Genomic DNA, 13188 nt, shown 5'->3' with positions numbered 1-13188 from the left:
TTCCTGGCGATCTTAGAAAAAAAAAAATCCGCACTAAGGTATTTGAGAACGTGAGAATTATGTAAAAATTTGGGATTCTTCAGTAACAGTAGAAATGAAAGCAGTCGAATGGTAGTTCGAAGGCGCAGAGATGACACCATTGTTTAAGAGAGCCTTATCTAGTGCGCACTCCCGTTAGGTAAAGGTATTTCCAGGAACTGGCTAAATTAGAGCATCCACAGAGTTCTTAATAAGCAAGCTGGAAGACTTTTCAGAACAGACACCTTCCCAGTCTTTAAGAATGGAAAAAACCATTCAGGATATAAACACAGCTTGTAAGGAATTTATTAGAATTAAAGATGGACGTCATACAACCAGAGAGCGAGAGAAGATCAGTCCCGATGGGGGAGAGGAGCAGGAAATTTCGATCTACAAGAATTATTGGTCTATCTACCACGACACCACCGACTTGACGCCAACCCATCTCCCTGTGACTCACTCGATGCCACGATAATGGCTGATAGAAACATTTAAAGTCCAAAACAATGACATGATTAAGGAGAGAGTTAAATGAATGTAGATTTACAATGATGAGGTGTAGCCATATAATAGGAACATTAAGAAAATGAAATTCACTTCAAGAAGAAGACTCCTGGCGGCTGGGAGAGAGAGAGAGAGAGAGACGAGAGAGATGAGAAGACGAGAGAGAGAGAGAGAGGAGGGGGGGGGGAGGGGGAATTCGTGTGCTCATGTCCCCAAAATATTTCTTAATGTTGTCTGTGCAAGGTTTGGTTTCATTTAAAAAAAAATGCCTTTAATAACAATACCCATTATTTTTCTTGCATAGCCAGAATGGCTAGCTGACTGTTCAGTTTCATGCAATTGAATTTAGAGCCATTACGTATATAAAATTTTGGTTTACTGACTGACCTAAATATTTTTTGTCAATGGGGTAGACATGTAACACACAAAAATGTATAATTTTCTCTGTTCATATGATTAATTATTTTATACTTCACTGTAGGAAAGTAGAAAATTACTAGTAGTTGTTCTACTGACTTGTTGCATTCTTGGCGGCTTCTACTAAAAAAAAATCTTTTTACACTTTGCTAACTTGTAACTCACGATTCGCATTTTTGCATCTCTTTTATGTGTTTACCGTAAATACGATGAAGCGTTTAGGGGAACATTCTTTCTTCACCCTTATTTCGGTGATTGGTGAATATGCACTCACGCAAATGCTTCCTTTAGAGGGGCGGGTCCAGACGGCTCATTGTGAACACTGAATGCAATTTGTATTGAAGACGGGAGTACGTCAAGTTGGTCTCACATCGAGTCACCTGCAGAAAATCATACCCAAACATTCATCCCAACCCCAGGGCCCCGAAGCTAACACGAAAGATTTTTTGGTGCTTCTGCTGAGGCCATAGGCATAAAAAAAAAGAGAGAGAGAAAAGGATGCATTTATCACTAAGATCATACAAGACTTACTATCGGATAGTGTGCTTCTTGGAGACTAAAGTTGAATAGAGAAAGATACGAGTTTAATTTCAATAGTCGGTATACTTGAGATGAATTTAAATGCACTCGCTGAAGGCTTTCTTGTGAACCTAAGGCAGATTCTTCAGTAAAACTTTACAGTTATAAAAGGAATCAGAAGCTTCAGGACAAACTGAAAGGTCATTAAATTTCAGACCAAATGACATGATAAACATTGTGTACACAAAATCTTACCAATGACGATGCCAATTAGTATGATGAAATGCCTCAGAGACATATATGATACTTTTGCTGTATAGAAATGAACACTGGAATGCAGTGCGCGGCTGAAAGGTTTACCTTGATACGCTGAAAAGGTTCTCGCTGCCTCAGAAGTCCCTCATGTTACATAGTCTACTCCACACTGGAACTCTTGACTGACCTACCATCAGTGAGTGAGAGACCTTCCTGACTTTCCGATGTCTGGCTGTAAGTAACTCGTTTCTCTCCTCCCAAGAATGCCGTCCTTTTCTCTTCACTCGCTGTCACTGTCATCCTATATAGGAGATCGTGTTTGCAAAAGGATCACCGTCATCTACGTATTTTCGTTTACTGTTTTCCCATTTGCTTGTGATTGAGGAATATTCTGTTTCAATAAATACTTCTCTAGTGCACTGCAATCACATTATCGTTTCATAAGGGGACGAGGCATCACCTCAAACATAATACCATTCTGTTATCTTCTTGCATTATTAATATGGGTCTCTCTCTCTCTCTCTCTCTCTCTCTCTCTCTCTCTCTCTCTCTCTCTCTCTCTCTCTCTCTCTCTCTCTCTCTCTGAATAATAATATTAAATTTGATTATTGCGATATATATATATATATATATATATACTACATATATATATATCTATATTATATATATATATATATATGTGTGTGTATATGTATGTATATACATATATATATATCTATATATATATATATATATATATTTATATATATAATTATTATATATGTATATCTGTTAGTGTACGTATGTATGTATATACACAGTATATCACGTGGTATGTTTTTGTGTTTCATTTCCGCATATTAGCGTTATCATCCATTATGTTTGGGTATTGCAGGAAATGTATTTTGGGTGGAGTAGACGATGTTGCTATTAAAATGTTAGGATGTTCAGAGACATCTGGGAAGCGCGGATGACGAATCGGGCAGGAGACCACTCAAATTCATGTGGAAGGTCGGAGCGCAGCGTGTTTACTACGAAGGACCTGTTGATTTGGCGGCGCTGTTACTGAGGGAACGTTTCGGGAAAGCTTTGTCTGATACTGGGGAGAGGGAGAGAGGGAGGGAGAACTTGAGACTCATCTCGGGAGCAGAAAGATAACGAAGCCAACTTCTACAGAAACTGAAGTAGGAGGCAGAAGCTCCTTTGGATTGACGAAAGCGATTCTACAGTTATTGTTGTCTGTGGCTGATGTCCCTTATCTACATAGGATGTCCAGCCTCCCTTCCTCCTTCCCATAGTCTGGAGATAAGACCAGACATGAATAATGCCCTGCGTAATAAGTCACTCTGTACTTACATTCCGCAAGAATAATTGATAAATGGAAATGCGCAGCACAGTACACAGTCAAAGGAGAATGAATGTGAACAAATGTTACCCAGCAAGTTGTGCACATTCAGTGACTCATTTAAGCGATAAGTGTTTAGGAACTAACATTATTTCGAAGTCTCTCAGAGTCTTTCGAAAGGGAAAATAAATGTTGCCCAAATACACCTCTTGAAACCATTCAGTTTTGTACTAGGCTTAGCTACCATGGAAAATGGTGGTGTTCATGCGTACATACTTGCCACAGAAGCATTCTCGAAACGCCTTGAGAAATTTTCCCAAATTCAGTCTCTCTGATGTGTGTCTGACACAGCCAGGAACTTTAAGGAATTGATGTAGGAGATTAGTTTAATGGGACCTTCCCAGAAATGGACTTCCACCCGCAACTTGGCGCCTAATGGTCGACTGTCCCGTCATGGCTGGACTTGTAATATTTAAATAGATCATGAAAAGAATAGGATGATTTATATTGTTTCTGAAATGTTCACCGAAAACGATCTCATCTCTTTTTCTAGTTCTAATGAAGCATAATCGAGCTTATTCTTTCTTTTCTTTTTTTCACGAAAATTGAAGTATATAAAGTTTTATTGTACGTTATCAGATTCTTTTCTACGTTTTCAGATTTGCTCTTCTATCTTAAATGAGGTCATCCGGGCATTTGATTTTATTTCTGTTTAATACGTAAGAGTTTTTGAAAACCATTCTGGTGTTCAGAGGAGGCGTCCCTTCAAGTTTTATTATCGTCTGTTGTGACCTGGACATTTGGTAATAAACTGATGTGGTCCTCAGGTCTTCATCTCAATGGCGATTTTCATATGTATCTTTCTTCCGAAATGATTAACTTATTGTTTAATAATTGCTTAGTAATGCCAATTTGAGCAAAAACATGTAATCAGATTTTCTAATAGTACTTTCTCGCTCTTCCTTTCTCTCCAAACCCTGTTTTGAGACACACAGGTGATAAGGGGGTGTTTCGCCAGTTGTTTTGTTATCTCGCGCATTCAATTATTCCATTTGTGGGACGAGGCTAAGTTGTCCTTCTCTCTCTCCACATGAATGACGTCTCCCTTTGATTTCCTCATTATTGTTATCATAGAAATTATTCCCTGATTTTAGTAACCGTTGTTTATTGAATCAGTTTCTTTAAAATATTCCTGAGCCAACACGCCACTTATCACTGAGATTTCAAAGTATTTTTTGATTGAATGGTACAGTCATTCCTCTGTGTGATATATGAAAAGTTCAACAAGGACTCTACGCGTATTGCGTTGTGGAAAATAATACCGGGATCCATACTCATAAGAATGGATGAAATGGAGTATACTTTACTAGTACTACAGGCATCTTTGAAATGATGAATACTTGGTAAACGATTTACTCAAACCGCTTGCGGTCATATTTATTATCAGATTTGTGGACGCCATTTTATATTTGTCCCTTTGATTTTCAGATCCTTATTTTCCCCTGAAGTTTGAGCTTTCAAATGTAATTCTGCCGAGGTCAGTGTCTGTCCTGACGCCAACATTTCAATTTCAGCACATCAGAAATGATATCTCTGAGGCTCATACTACTGACAGTTCTTAGAGTTCTGTCAGCAATCTTTAAGTTTGTGTAGAATGCACTGAAGTAACTTCAGCGTATTCTAACACTGTCTTCGCTATTTAACTGAACTTCCATGAGAGCTTTTGGGCTTTTCTGAGTGAATCGATTAGGCCTATATCATGAACGGGGGTCCTTGTGATCAGCCCTCTCATCCAGCCTTCAGTCGCCATTGCTTTTGGGCTGAGGGGACCTTTTCATTTCTTTTCTTCTTTCCTTTTTGTTTTCTTTTTCTTTTTTTTACGAGAAACACGACCATTTTCAAGTAGAATTGGGCCATAAAGCCATTTACCAGTAACATTTGAGTTATTTTAGTAACCTCCCTCATATAGAGTTGGAAGTGGTTGTTGTATATGTACCTCAAGTATATTTCATGTGTATTTCATGTACCAAGCTTTTTTACCTCTAATTTCTAATGACACTTCCTACTGGAAGTGATTGACAGAAGGAGCCAAAGCTCATATTACCATCCACTCTGAATAGATCTGTATACGGTCTCAAAAAGACCCTATGAGGATCTTGCTGGTATCCCGAGGAAGCAGAGGAAGGTTCGGTTGCCCCGACGCCACTTTTGCCAACATGCCCTTCTTTCTTGAACCTCGTTCCTCGGGATTTTCATTTCTTTCCTGACCTAAATTCCCGATATTTGTGCTGCGAGCATCGCTGGCTTTTTCCTTCTTCTATTCAACGAGCGCAACATCAGCCTTTTTCAAAGGAACTCATCATTCCGATCTTTCGGTAGGTCAGTAGCATATCCACTGAACACATGAATGGTATAGTTAAGTTTGCGAATTTGAACTTCGATTTGCAGTTATAAAACTATTCAGATGAAGTAGCGACAGTAGTCTTATTCAATGGAAACTTGATCATCGTCAATTGTTAAATTTCGTAGAGATACGTGAAACAGTCCGCATTCTTTTACCTTTGAGAAACCCACATTCGCTTCCCCGGCTGTGACGAGTAAAGAAGCTTGAAGTAGTGTTGCCAGTGTCAGATGTGCAGATGTTATTCAACAAAAGTAGATTTCCTCGTGAGTGTTGTGAATAATGTGGACCGATACATTCTCTTCAGTGACCCTCGGAGATCAGGGGACCAAAACATCTCCTTGCGCGATGCCGAAACATGCGAGTATTGTTATATAATTGAGCCGCAATACTACTGACGATACATTGTGCAGCCACACCGCCGTGTCTCTTCTCAGCCGTTCTGTCGTTTCCGGCGAAATAGTTTGCAAGTAGATAAAGCTGGCTACTGTAGTCGCTGCTTTCATTGGCAGGTAATTATTTTTATGCTTTACATTAGCGGTTTTCAACCTGGCGTACGCGTACCCGTTAAGGGTCTGTCAGGGGGTACGCGCTCCCCATGGCACTCGAATGAATGTTAGAGGCTGACCTTCAATGTGCTTTAGCAAATACTGCTCCCCGGCCAACTAGGATACTTGATGAAAATAATATTTCAGCTGGTGTAATCCTAATGTATTTTGTTTTTGCAGCTGAGTAGCATTACCTTGAACATTGACTGCACAGCCAGAGGGAAATAATGATAAAAAATTGCCTTTATCTTTTTATGGAATTCTTTATGTTTACAATATTATTGGTTATGTCAGGAGAGTTATGTACTTACTTCTCCTCTGTACAGTTTTTCTGAGTTGATTTTGTTTTCCACGTTATACAAAGTGAAGGCGGTACATGACTGACATTACAAATAAAGGGTACGTGGGAAGGAAAAGGTTGGAAACCCCGCTTTACGTTAATGCCGTTATCCTCGTGTAGACTGTTCACAGGTGTCTTCTTGTGAACAAACATTTTTCATTTTTTGACACACTGCGTCTGCGCACCATAACTGAGACTGTGGCATTCTTAGCCACTATATATATATATAATATATACTATATATATATATAATATATATATATATATATATATATATATAGATATATATATATATATATATATATATATATATATATATATATATATATATATATATATATATTATATATATATACACACACACGCTTGGATGTGCCGTGCCATGGCTCAGTAATAAAGCAGGATTCTCGTGTGCAACAGTGAACGGGTCCAAGAGTTGTCTGTGGTCAAAAAAATGGTCAATGTCTTAGCAACCATATCCCCAAAGACTCGCTAAGAACGGCGGAGATATTTTCTAAATAGTGACCCATAAGGGTTTTCTTAGGGTTGATCATTATGTTTATGATATTTAGTCTTTTGTATTTTTGTTACGTAATCCCTAACGGGAACAGAAGAGGCTTATGGTATTCAAACCCTAGTATATGCGATTATGGGTAGTTGCATTTTACTCCAAACACAATTTAGGGATAATGATGAAAATGTGTTTTTTGTCATAAAAACGGGACGGACGCTGCAATGGAACACAGAGGATATACGTCTAACGACGCCTGTCGTTATAGTGTCGTTCCTGAATTTAGTAGTGTGTGTTGCTTTTGAGAAACATACAAATTATACATATGAGAATATATATATATATATATATATATATATATATATATATATATATATATAATACAAATGTACTATATATACATATATAATTTCATCCCCTTATCCACGCATAATTCTTTTTATACTTATAAACATTAAGCCACAAAGGTATCGCTTCATATCGAGTTCACTTTGCCTTAGAAATAACTGAAATCGAGAATGATTATATTGAATATGAGCATCAACCCTGGCCGAATGGGCAAGTCGACTCTCAATTACTGTATTTAGACTATATTCCCAGTTTCGAATCCTAGTCATTTAATTGCATTTACCCTTGGATTTAAGTTATTTTCCATGGTTTAGAGAATTCCACTTCATGGTTTTATAGGCATATATGTGTATATCTATATAGATATGTATATATATATATATTATATATATATATTATATATGCATACACACACACACAGAATAACATTCACACACCGAAGGGGAATTTGTAAGTGATGAGCAGCTCGTCTGCAGGGAGACCCGAACTCGAGCTCCCGCATGACTGCGAAGTGACTATACTTGAGTTTGAATCTCCGGTGACAAATCACTTCTCACTTATAAGTTCTCCTCAGGTGTATGAAAGTTATTTCAAGATTGAGTGGATTTGATATTAAACGATATGCGTTGTGTAATTTTTAATACAGTATATATGTATATAAAATTTTGTATGTATATATATATATATATATATATATATATATATATATATATATATATATATATATATATATATATAATATGTGTGTATTCATTCCATGTTTCTGTTGAATGGCATGTAGTACATCATTTAATTTGTTGAATGGTTGTTGTGACATAACTTCTCATAGGCTCAATCAGGTTGTGGATGTTGCTAATGACCACTTCTTTGCTCACTGTTTCAGGCGCGGGCGAGGTGGGATGGTGAAGGTGAGGGAGGGGGAGGAGAGCCTCCCCACCCCTACTCCCACAGTCACCCTCACCCCCACGACGCCGCTATCTGAGCCCATCGCAGAGCCTATTAGCCCGTTGCCTCTCGCCCCGACGGCATCGATGGGCGTCCCTCCATCGCCCGCTTCGTCGCTGTCGGCCTCTGGGCCCGTCTCCCCGGCCTCCTCCGTCAATTCGGCCGGTGACGAGCCTCACCACGCCTACCATAGGCCCTACCATCATCACAGCTACTACAACTACTACGGCTACCACCCATGGGGGCGCGGCGGATCCACGGCGGGCCGACGTCACTCTCCGCACCATCATCACCATCACCACCATTATCACCACTACCAGAATGGCTCCTCCTCCTCCTCTTCCGGGCACACTTCGCATTACTTCGGTCACCACCACCATCAGAATGGCTCCTCCACAGGTGGAGGTGGAGGTGGAAGCGGAGGCGGAGGTGGCGGCGGCAGTGGCAGTGGCAATGGTGGTGGTCCTCCGCACCATGGTAGCCACCATTACTCTCACAACCACAACGGAAGCAACGGAAGGAACCATTACCACCACCAGCACGACGGTTACTACAATCACAAGGGAAATTACCAGAACTGCTACCAGGGCTACCAGGGCGGCTATCACGGAGGCTACTCGGGCAAAGGCAGGCACAAGTACTCCAGCAGAGGGGGAGGAGGAGAAGACCCCTGGACCAGCTGTCTCAGCATGGGCGGTGGCGGCGGCGGGGGCGTAAGAGGACGAGGCGGAGGAGGTCGCTACAAGGCCATCTCGCCGTCCCGCTCCAGAGGCAACTCTCCCCGTTCGAGGGGTTCGCAGAATTTCTCCACTTCGGTGCCGTCGCTTGATGACAGTCTTGGCTCGATTACCGTGGAGATGGGCGGATCAGGGGGCCTAGTGGGTGCGGGAGGCACTCTTGTAGGAGGTCTAGAGGAAGGTCTTACTATGGCGTCCGTGGAAGAAGGGCAGCACGTCGTCCATTTGCACATCAATCCTGGAACCACCGTCAACTTCACCACAGAAGATGGACACGTCCAAAGGATTTCAGGTTAGTTCCTCCGAGAACCTCTTCTTCCTTCTTTTGTCTCCTCATGCAGGGATGCGTCACAGGTCCTGTAGTAGGTAGCTAGTACTATGCTTTCGTTGGAAGTCTTTTCCTTCTGTTAGACCCGCAAAGTGAATGCTTTCAAATCTTATTAAAAGAAGTATATGAAATGTCCTCGTTTAGAGTTTTTTGTTAGTTTTTTCCTAGTCTCTCTCTCTCTCTCTCTCTCTCTCTCTCTCTCTCTCTCTCTCTCTCTCTCCAGTTTGTTTTCGTAGTGTGAAATTAATTGTTGTTCAGTTTGCGGTTATTTATGTCACTATTCTGAGCTTATTCTCTTTGACAGACTGATGATAATAGTATCTGTAACTTGTAGTTGGGTTACATATTATAGACTGCAAAAACCTAGCAGCTTTTTATTTTATTTATTAATTTTTATTCATTTATTTTTTTGCGTAAAACTTCCATAATTTGGATGAACAGTCCTGACATAAAAGATAGCAGCTTCAAAGTTTGAAATCATTTTAATAACGTTAATGATTAACCGCATCAGCGAAACAATAAACCATCTACATGAGATATATTGTTGAATTACACTATTTCACGTTAGAAAGCACGTTTGAGATTTTATGGCCCAGGCAGCTACAGCATCAGACACGTCTTTAACAAGCAAACAATTCTTAATTCGACTTTTCCTCCTGGCTTCCGGAGAGTGTGTTCTGTGCATGTCTAGTTTCAGTGAAACCTCTTCCCGAAGCATTTCTGCAAATGTAGTAGTACACAGCCGACCCATTATTCCGCATCACTTGAACGTCTACGACTCCCTCTTTATGCATCCAAGTCTAAAGGCCCTCACACACTGAACGATTGTCTGAACGATTGTCGTTATCGACCCACACACACAATTCATACAGTATGAACGATCTCCGCACCGATTTCAGTCTGAACAAAGAATTTGTCTCGAGAAGACGTGGCATCATCTCTAGAAGAGACGCGAGCGATAGCGCGAAGCTCCGCCCACTTTTGCATTCAGACAGGCCCATACACAGTGTTTTTGCGAACGATACAGACAGTCGTTCAGACAATCGTTCAGTGTATGGGGACCTTAACACTTGCGAGGGTTATTGCAAATTTGGTTTCATATACAATTCATCCAATCGAACCTCGGTTAATGCTACTCAGTGATCAACCAGTTTTTCCAACTTCTGCCTCCCAACACCCTTTCTCCCGTTATTTTGAAACTTTTACTACGTTCGTCTGTAGCATTGCCTCTGGGGTATGAATAATGATTAATCGGTATGTATAAAAATTCACAAAAGTAGCCGCAAAAAGTAAAGGTACATGGCAGCCACTGACACTGTCGAATGGTTTGTTCAACCCGGTTTGATCAAGATGTTTGTCAATAGGTTTGAGGTGTCTCACGGTAAAACCAAAATGACATCCAACCTCAGCGGAAGTCTTGCAGTTGAGAAGCAAAGAGGCCTCTGGATCAAGACGCTTTTATCGCTATTGGTTTAGCGGCGCCACTAAGGGGAAAAAACAAAAGAGATCTAAGTGAAAAAAAGATTGCTTGTTAAAATGAGACCAAATTTCTCATGCAAACTTGATTGATGAATGCATACTAGAGCCACAGGACCGGCGTCATTATGAGACTGGACGAGGCAGCATATATAGATCTGCTGAGCCTTGTCGAGTTGAGTTGAATATAAAATTGAGGCCAAAGGGCAAGCACTAGGACCTATGAGGTCATTCAGCGCTGAAATGGAAATGACAGTAAAAGGTTTGAAAGGTGTAACAGGAGGAAAACCTCGCAGTTGCACTATGAAATAAGTATTAGGAGAGGGTGGAAAGTAAGATGAAGAAGGAGAATACGAAAGGAGGTACAGTAAAAGGAACGAAAGTGGTTTCAGCTAGGGCCGAAGGCACGCTGCAAAGAACCTTAAGTAATGCCTACAATGCACCGCATGAGGTCCACTGGTGGCACTACCCCCTACTGGGGCTGAGGCTGTCTCTCCTTTTATGAAGTAGGAGGACACAAACGTGAGAAGTTCATTTTTCCTCGTGAAAGACTGAATGTGCACTTTGCGGTTTTTTGCAACAGTGATACTGCACAGACTGGAAGAGCTCTCTCGGGGTGGGTTTTGATTCAAAACAAACATCATTTCATGAAAATACCAGGGAGAACAATATCGATGACATCAGCCGAACTTTCAGGCTTCTTTGAGTGTTTAGGTTTCTTATATTCTCTCCTGGAATCAGTCCTGAGGCAGTTTATTTTCTTCACAAAGTCATCCCGTAAGCAGCATATTATAAATAGGAACGTTCAAGTTCCTTTAGTATCTCCTGAAGGGCAGATAACCCCTTCTTTCTAGATATCTTATTGGCAAATTCTTTAGATTCATCTTAACATGAAGCTGCATGGTCTTTGTATTTTAGGATAAATTCCACGAAAACTTCCCTCTCAGTCATCTTTACTTTAGTTTCCTCAGTATTCATACTTCCGATCGTTCGCATGAGCAGTGTTAGTGGATAACTAACGTCCCGCCCACAAAAGCTAGGCTGTTTGTTACGGCGTTTGCCAACCGTTCACACACTCAAATTTCACTTCAAACACGTGTTGGGCAAACCGTTTGACCGCGTAAATGTCCATTTTGACACAATTGCGTCTAATATGTACTGTTTTTCTTAATTGTTATCATGCGCTGTAAGTTTTTGGTTAAATTTACTCCTGTCGCTTTGAAAGTCATTTAATTTGTAATATATATTATATATATATATATATATATATATATATATATATATATATATATATTATTATATGTATATATATTATAGTATATATATATATAGGATATATGTATATATATATATATATATATATAATTTCCTAAAGATGGTGACTCATGGAGATGAGAGATCTCTGGTGTCACAAAGAAAAGAGTGGCAAGCCTGCTGACCCTTTTCTGTTCCAAGTAATCGGAATATTGCCCAGCCCTGACCTTGCCTCACTACTCCTGGGATAATCGATTCCTTTAAGCACTGAGCCCGTTGTTTTGGTCATCGTCACCTGCCATTCAGGACTGACAATTTAGTGATAGCTTTGCCCCCAACCCAATCGCCACATTTTTAAATTTTTTTATCTTTTATTTGTTACTACTCTTGTCGTCAGAGTTTACATATTTTTCTTCCTTCAGTATATTATGACGAAACAATGAGCTGTACAGATAGATACCCCCCTCTCTCTCTCTTCCAAGATTATGGCGTATTTAACAAGCACATCGTATTTTTAAAAGATGTTTATCCTGATTCCTCAAAACTAGTCCGTCGCTGGCGTTTCATATCTATTCTCTAATGATGATGGACCTGAAAGGTAATCATCTCTCTCTCTCTCTCTCTCTCTCTCTCTCTCTCTCTCTCTCTCTCTCAAACACACACACTCCATCCACAACACACTCGTGTGAACACATTTGGTTATCGAATGCTGATACATAACAGCTCGTATAATAGCATTAAAGTGATTTTTGCACAATAACATACGTTCCCAAATATCTTCCAAAAGTGCGTCTTTGTGATCTATCTGCTAATCAATTGTTGATATTTACATTTCAGGGGAGCTCTCTCTCTCTCTCTCTCTCTCTCTCTCTCTCTCTCTCTCTCTCTCTCTCTCTCTCTCTCTCCAGAATTTATGAGTCTAGGGAGCCGATCAATAACTGAAGAAACCTAATTGCTTCTTGCACTGATTTATGATTGTGTTTTCATGTCCAGTAGGCCACTTGCATGTGAGGAGTTACATTTTCATTACTAAATACGCATTTAGGCACGCAGTGGCAGAGTGATACTTTTATGATGATGAATGCAACAAGCATGAAGAGAGTTCGTACTGTATTAGCTTTCTAAGACTGCAGACGTGGCAAGAGACTAAAATCTAATAAGTTACGGAATTATTTTCCAAAAAGGTTTCTAAGGCAGAATTTACACAGGTAGGTGTATCCTGCGTAGATCGATAGTGGCAAATGTCAAGTGTGGCTCAGATGA

At 40.1% G+C, this 13188-nt stretch overlaps 1 protein-coding gene across 1 annotated transcript; it reads left to right on the top strand.

Annotated features, from left to right (window-relative positions):
* The first annotated feature begins 8084 nt into the window (after positions 1 to 8084).
* On the top strand, positions 8085 to 9164 carry LOC135224797 (keratin, type I cytoskeletal 9-like). Its single transcript, XM_064264121.1, has one exon. The coding sequence runs from the start codon at positions 8085 to 8087 to the stop codon at positions 9162 to 9164; it is 1080 nt and encodes a 359-aa protein (XP_064120191.1).
* Positions 9165 to 13188: the final 4024 nt, after the last annotated feature.

This window comes from Macrobrachium nipponense, chromosome 12 (genome assembly GCF_015104395.2).
Source record: "Macrobrachium nipponense isolate FS-2020 chromosome 12, ASM1510439v2, whole genome shotgun sequence".
Classification (NCBI taxonomy): domain Eukaryota; kingdom Metazoa; phylum Arthropoda; class Malacostraca; order Decapoda; family Palaemonidae; genus Macrobrachium; species Macrobrachium nipponense.
This window is presented reverse-complemented; position numbering and strand designations above follow the sequence as displayed.

Coding starts and splice junctions, on each gene's coding strand:
- LOC135224797 (XM_064264121.1), top strand. CDS start 8,085: ATGGTGAAGGTGAGGGAGGGGGAGGAGAGCCTCCCCACCCCTACTCCC.